Below are 6909 nucleotides of genomic sequence, written 5' to 3' on the forward strand. Positions count from 1 at the left end.
CCTCGGTCAGATGTATCCCAGGTTTAGATAAAGTGTGATGTATGAGAGTGTATCCCAGTCAGATTTATCCCAGGTTAAAATAAAGTTTGATGTAAGAGACTGTACCTCGGTCAGATTTATCCCAGGTTAAAATAAAGTTTGATGTAAGAGAGTGTATCCCAGTCAGATTTATCCCAGTTTAAGATAAAGTGTGATGTAAGAGTGTATTCCAGTCAGATATATCCCAGGTTAAGATAAAGTGTGATGTAAGAGAGTGTACCCCAGTCAGATTTATCCCAGGTTAAGATAAAGTGTGATGTAAGAGAGTGTATCCCAGTCAGATTTATCCCAGTTTAAGATAAAGTGTGGTGTAAGAGAGTCTATCCCAGTCAGATTTATCCCAGGTTAAGATAAAGTGTGATGTAAGAGAGTGTATTCCAGTCAGATATATCCCAGGTTAAGATAAAGTGTGATGAGTGTATCCCAGGTTAAGATAACGTGAGTTTTAGGTTTGTAGTCTTTCAGGTCCATCTTACCATCTCTGCTCTGACTATCAGGTCGCAGGGTCACTCTCTCCTGCAGTGATCTCAGCTCGTCGTGCAGAACCTCAATATTACTCTTCAGCTTCTTGATGTCATTTTCACGCTGACACATTTCCAGCCGCAACTCCACCACGCCATCCTCCACAACTTTGGCGATTTCTGCCACAGCTGCTTTGGACAGAACATCGATAATGGAGGCAATCTGAGCCCGCAAAGCAACGCTGCTCAGCATCGTTAAAAAACAAACAAAAACAACAACAAAGTGGCAGCTAAGCCGTAACTTTAAAGCGGGAAAAGTGTCTGTAACTCAGTCACATTAGCTAACCGAAACAGGCCATTGCTGAAGCCGCTGCCTGTACACGAACTGCAGCCAACGGTTAGCTTGCTGTTGGTTTTAATGTGCACCGCTTTCAGCTAGCAGAAGCTAATTGGTACAAAGAATAAACATAAGTTCTCGTTTTACGGAAGTGATGACATAGATACCGTAAAACAGGCGGAAAGGCGAAGCGCATCTTGTAGAGTCACTTCCGAGGTCATTCCAGTTCGGGCACCCAGATACCTCAGTGGTTAGCGCAAGCTCCCATGTTAACTCCTCGATGCAGCGGGTCCGGGTTCGACTCCGGCCTGTGGCCCTTTGCTGAATGTCATTTCTCCTTTCTCTCCCCAATCATGACTTAATCTGTCCTGTCAAATAGAGGCCTAAAATCTCCCAATATAATGAAAGAAGTTAGCTCAATTTCTTTGTTAGTTTTTTTTTTTTTTACCAGCAAACTTTCCAAACAAATAATAAATGATCAAGCAGCAGTCCCCTATCAAATACATGATCATTTTCAGTCATTGCTGTTAGAATTACTCTTTGAAGTGGTTGTTTTATAGTTTATGTTCATATGCTTGCATTATAGGGGGGGGGGGGGGGGGGGGGGAGCTAACTAGGGACATAGGCTACTAGATATAGCTAGAAGTCCTAGCTATATGAATCATCCCTGTCAAATTAAATTAAATTAAAAATGAAATAGAAGTCAATAAACATAATAAAACTTGCTAAAAATTTATTTTTAAACTTTTCTCTATGTACTTATTTCTTTGAGTTTTCCCTCTTGGGATCAATAATGGCACCTCTTATTTCAACAAACAACTGTTAAACCATTACATTTGACAGTTTACCTAAGGAAATTTGACTTTTTTGGCACTCTTAACATTTTATAACTGGCCTGCCCCAGCACACACTGAATTTCTATTTCTCCCACCAAAATATGATTTAATTCTACCATATTCATTTATTCACAACATAGAAAGCTCAATCAAAACAAAGAAGAGGGAAAACACAAATATACATTAACAATTTACGATGTTATAAAAATAAGTTATGGAAAAAAACCAAGCAGGGATATAATATGTATCTTTAAGATCCTGCTTGGCAAAGTTAGAACCTTTAAGCCAAAATGGGAAAAAGGAAAAATTAGGAACATCAACATAACTAGAGAACACAAATATCTACAGATACATTTAAATAAAGTTGAAATATATAACCCAACAAATGATTGCACACGCACACAATTACCAGAGATGGGAAGTAACAAAGTACAAATACTTGTACTCAAGTAGATTTTTCAGATATTTTTACTTTATCATTTATTTATTTTACTCTTACTCCTTACATTTTTACACAAATCAATACTTTCTACTCCTTACATTTGACTAAATCTTTAGTTTTGTACAAAAGGTCGACTATCAGGTGTGATTGTGACTGCACAAGAAAAAGAGACCAGGTGTCCTGTCGCAGGATAATGAGCTGAGATTGTGCGTGTGAGTCTTTGGGAACTTTCATATAAGCCTGTTGTTGTACTGGTCTAGACTTTACTAAGTTAGTGATGTTGTTGTTTGTGTTCTTCACCTGTCCAGGTTACACCAGGCTGTTGATTCAATATAATGGCGATTGTTGAAAGCCCTTGCTCCCGTTTGTATTTAAGGTGCATTGTTTGCATGCTGAAGTAGTTACTCTGCATTAAGATAATGTAATTAATAGTGGGTTTATTGTTATTATTTACCAGCATATATCATTCCTATGCATTGTGTATGGTAGCCTATTCAATGTTATTTCTTTTATTACCACACACACAGCCATGGCAGAGCTACCCACGCCCATGTTTATACCGACGCTTGATTGTAACAAAGCATCAACAGAGAGAAGTTGTCTCCGTCTGTGTTTTAACAGACACCACTGGGCCAAGCTGGAAACCAGAATCAGATTTAAAAACAGTCCTAATCTAGTCCTCACTAACAACTTTTAAATACTTTCACTAGAGTGCCCGTTATTTTTTGCATCACCAATACCAAATTGAATCTAATTGGATGGTAATGTACAGACGTCTCACAGAATCACACTTGAATTCATATCTTGCTACTCAGAATCTTAATAACCTCGAGTCCCAGTCTCTGTCACAATAAATAAGCTATATGTTTTAGGCATATTGGCAGACATCCATTTAAAATGTAGCCAATGGCATATAAAGAATAAAGAGCCTTTTTTTCCGTGTCCATTGAAGTTTCTCAGCGTCTCTCTAGTAACATGTGTGGTCCAGGTAGCTTTGTCATTCGCAAGGCTACTTTTACACAACTAATTTTCACATTTCCAAGCATGTACTTTGTTACTTTTACTTGAGTAAAGAAGTTAAACCAGCACTTCTATTTTTACCAGAGTATTTTTTAACACGTGTTTCTGTACTTCTACTTGAGAACGAGAAGTGAGTACTTTTGCCATCTCTGACATTCACACTCCCTTTACTATGAAACACGTACAGTAAATCATCATCACTGGTGCACCCACTGTTTTTAGAAGACTACTTCATGTTGTGACCAGTCATTTTAGGTTTAAAACACATGCAGTCTGTATCTGGGAAGGTCCAGGGATAAAAGGAGCATTACAAAAGAAAAGTACTAATCAGTCAGAGGATATCCGAACATTTCGAAGGCACTAAAACTCCTCTATGTACAGTAAGATCATGAGAAACTGGAAAAGCTAGGCATGCATCAGCCCAATTTTTCATCTTCTGATACAGATTCCTATACCTGAAGTGCTGCGTGCTGATCTAATAACGGTTCTCTCTTTTTCTGAAATGAAAAGGAAATAAGTAAAATTATTATTATCTAAGGTGACAGACGCTAAGAAAAATACTAAGTTGGCAGCCTGCAGTTACTGAACTTATTTTGCTGACAACGCAACTCACATTCTATGACACTGACAAAGGAGTGTATTTAGTGATGGCAGATACCCTGCCTGCTTGATAAAGTGCATCGGCTTGTTGCAGGAAACTGTTGCACGGCTGTAAATCTATCTAAAATCAAAAACTGCCCCAAAAAGCCCACACCACTACCGGATTCCAAGGCTGAAATCCCCATTATGAATTTCTAAAAAAATAAAATAAACTACAAGTGTAAATATAGTATGTGTTGTAGTATGCAGGGTATGCTTGGCCAATATGATGAGTCTGGAATATATGCTGTACACTGGTTACAGCAATTTGTAAACATAACGGTCAAATGTTTCCATGAACACCGCCAGCAACCCTGTTTTGCTCCCTGCAAAGGTAGGGGTGTAACGTTAACGATAGGGGTGTAACGATATGTTGAACTGGGAGGATACATCGACTCAATGATCCACGATCCAATACGATCAAGCCCCTGTATAGTTAGACTTTCAAGATATCGGAAAATGTCATATTGTTGTCCAAAGAGTCAATATAAAATGGTATTGTGATTTTAAAAAATGTTGATTTACACCCCTAGTATACAATGATGGATGCATTCGATGCATTCAAAATGTCAAAGTGCACCGGGCAAATTGTCTTCTGAGCGCTACCTTCCTTGCAGGTGGATCTCTTGATGGATTTTGAGGTTACCCAGCACAGTGAAGCTTTTGCCACAGTGTCCGCAGCTGTGCGGCTTCAGCCCGCTGTGGAAGCGCTCGTGCCTCAGGCAGTTGTCCTGCCTGGAAAACATCTTGCCGCAGATTTTGCAACTGAACGGCCTCTCCCCCGTGTGCACACTCTGGTGTGTCTTCAGCCGGGTCTTCTGGGTGAACGATTTCCCGCATTCGAGGCACCTGAAAGGTTTGAAGAGTTGGTGGGAGGCCTTGTGTTCTTCAAGCTGAGACATGCGAGGGAAGCCCCTGTTGCACACCGAGCAGATGAACAGTTTCTGATTTGTTCTCCAAACGTTCATAAGCCTTTTTGCTCTCAGGTGGTTCCTATTGAGAATGTGATCCTCTGTGTGTGACCCTAAACTGGCTGCTGTGGCCCTCTGTGGATGGGGCGGCGATAGTGACGACCCAGCCTGTTGCGAGCACGGGTCTTGACTGACTGCAGGGTGTGAAGCGTGTCTGAAGTGTTCATTAGCTACAGACTCTAAAGTGGTACCTCCCAACTCTAAAGTGTTACCTCCCATGCACATGGAGTGAATCTCTACCTCTACTTTTATCGGCACACTTAAGGAATCATCTGCAATGCCCTCTGCTGCGGCTGACGAAGAGTTATATTGACTGTCTGTATTTCCAGGAGCAGCATATTGCTCAGCATGAGGGGAGAAAAGCGAAATGTGCGGCTGCATTGCAACAGAGCTTTTCTCAAACATGCTACAAGCAGGAGGAGGCCAGATCAGGTCATCTGGCTCTCCCAGCTCAAAGCAAACGTCTGCTGTTCCAGGGTTGTCTGCGGTTTCCTGAGTGGCGAGTTCACCGGCGGGCTCGTGTTTCACGGCTGGGCTCATGACATGGCTCTCCTCTGTTCCCTGGCCGGGCTCGAACTGTGAATTAGCAGACTTTGGTTCCTGATACACTGCGCATGTTTCCTCATCTTCTTTTTTATCTGCAATTGACAGAAATACAAATTACAGGTAGATACGACTTTGAGTGCAGAAACAAGTCCACTAAGCAAGAACACAGTAGATGTGTTTCCATCGGCCTGGTTTTGTGAGCATTTTCTGTATCCAATAATGGATGAAATCGCTGTAAATAAATAAAGAAAACTTAAAAATATCTGACTGAGGTGAAATGTCATTATTGGTATTACTTCATTTTCATTGTAAGTAAATCCTACAAAGTAACTACAGTTAATATTTCTATTTCGGACTCTTGCTCAGACAAACAGGCAACTTAAGGATGACATCTTGGAAAATCTCAAATATGTAAAACTTAAACATAGTAATATATAGATTACGTAGTAATTTAGTAATCTACATACGTAGTAATCTATCTATTGCCAAATCTATATATTATCAATTGTTGTGACTTGTGGGGAAAAAGCGTGCCTAACGGCATTGAAGGCATCTGTAAAGTTACTCAGGCTATAATCCAATAGTATTGAATAGTACTGAAATTTATTACAATATGTGATTTGTCTTTAAGCCGATTTTAACAGGAGACCATTAAAACCATCAAGGACCTTAAGTTATGTCTACCAAGCAAGAAATGTTGTGTATAGGAAGTAAAAATCTGAATGTCAGACTTTTTGAATAGAGTCTGGTGTGACGGTTATATCACAATAAGCAAATGTGGGAGCTACGGTTACGGTAAATCACCTTTTCGCGGCACCTGATTCCCGGCTGTTTGGTCCGGTTTGTCCTCCGTAGCTCGGGTCGCGGCTGCTTCCTGAGCGTTGCAGAGTTCAACCTCCATCAGCTTCAAACTTCTTTTGAGCTCCTGAATCTCGCTGTCCCTCCGACACATCTCCAGTCGAAGAATCACATTACCGTCCTCCACCAGCTTCGTTATTTCGGCGACCGCAGCTTTCGCCAACACATCCATGATGGCTGCGACCTGCGAACCGAAAGAGGAGGGGAAAGACATCCTCCGTCCCGAGTGAATAGTAATAAAAACCCAGTATAAGCAAAAGCCAAGCTTTATTTATCAGTTGGGCTCCTGCAGTGAAGCGAAGCACCTTCCCAGTGGTTTTATTTTTGTTTATTTCCGGAAAGATTAGCTGGCGGATGTGACGTAGAGGGCAACTCACGTAACTCTTCTAATAAACGTGAATTAGAAACGTCTCCCACTACTAATGAACCATAGACCGTTACAGTCAATGTAAAAACACGATACAATGAATGAATGATGCATATTAAAATAATGCATGTTTTAAAAAAATGCATGTATTACCATGTCAAAGTTTTTCGGTATCAAGTGTCAACCATAGACCGTTAATATTAATTATTAATATATGTAAAGTCTATTGTGTAAACTGGATCTATACTATACTTACTTAAGGTAAAATTCAGCAATATATTATATTAAATGCCAGTTATACATTATTTATATACTTCGTAATAATCATAATAATTATTAATAACAATGCAAGAATAAAATAACAATGATACTATCTTGGAAAAATCTTTTTAT

At 39.9% G+C, this 6909-nt stretch overlaps 2 protein-coding genes across 2 annotated transcripts in view; both read right to left on the reverse strand.

Annotated features, from left to right (window-relative positions):
• The window catches only part of LOC117953618 (zinc finger protein 135-like), a 12318-nt gene extending 11322 nt beyond the window's left edge, over nt 1-996 (reverse strand). Inside the window, exon 1 of the mRNA XM_034886809.1 lies at nt 516-996. Within this exon, the coding sequence (XP_034742700.1) occupies nt 516-753 (238 nt within the window). The 5' untranslated portion in view covers nt 754-996. The remainder of the gene's footprint in view (nt 1-515) is intronic.
• Nucleotides 997-3086: 2090 nt separating this feature from the next.
• Nucleotides 3087-6488, reverse strand: LOC117953642 (zinc finger protein 568-like). The gene is made up of 2 exons (XM_034886879.1): nt 6096-6488; nt 3087-5383 (listed from the first exon to the last, which is right to left on the reverse strand). The coding sequence occupies exons 1-2, from the start codon at nt 6361-6363 to the stop codon at nt 4377-4379; spliced, it is 1275 nt and encodes a 424-aa protein (XP_034742770.1). The 5' UTR covers nt 6364-6488; the 3' UTR covers nt 3087-4376.
• Between the last annotated feature and the right edge of the window lie 421 nt (nt 6489-6909).

Source organism: Etheostoma cragini, chromosome 12, assembly GCF_013103735.1.
Source record: "Etheostoma cragini isolate CJK2018 chromosome 12, CSU_Ecrag_1.0, whole genome shotgun sequence".
Taxonomy (NCBI): Eukaryota; Metazoa; Chordata; class Actinopteri; order Perciformes; family Percidae; genus Etheostoma; species Etheostoma cragini.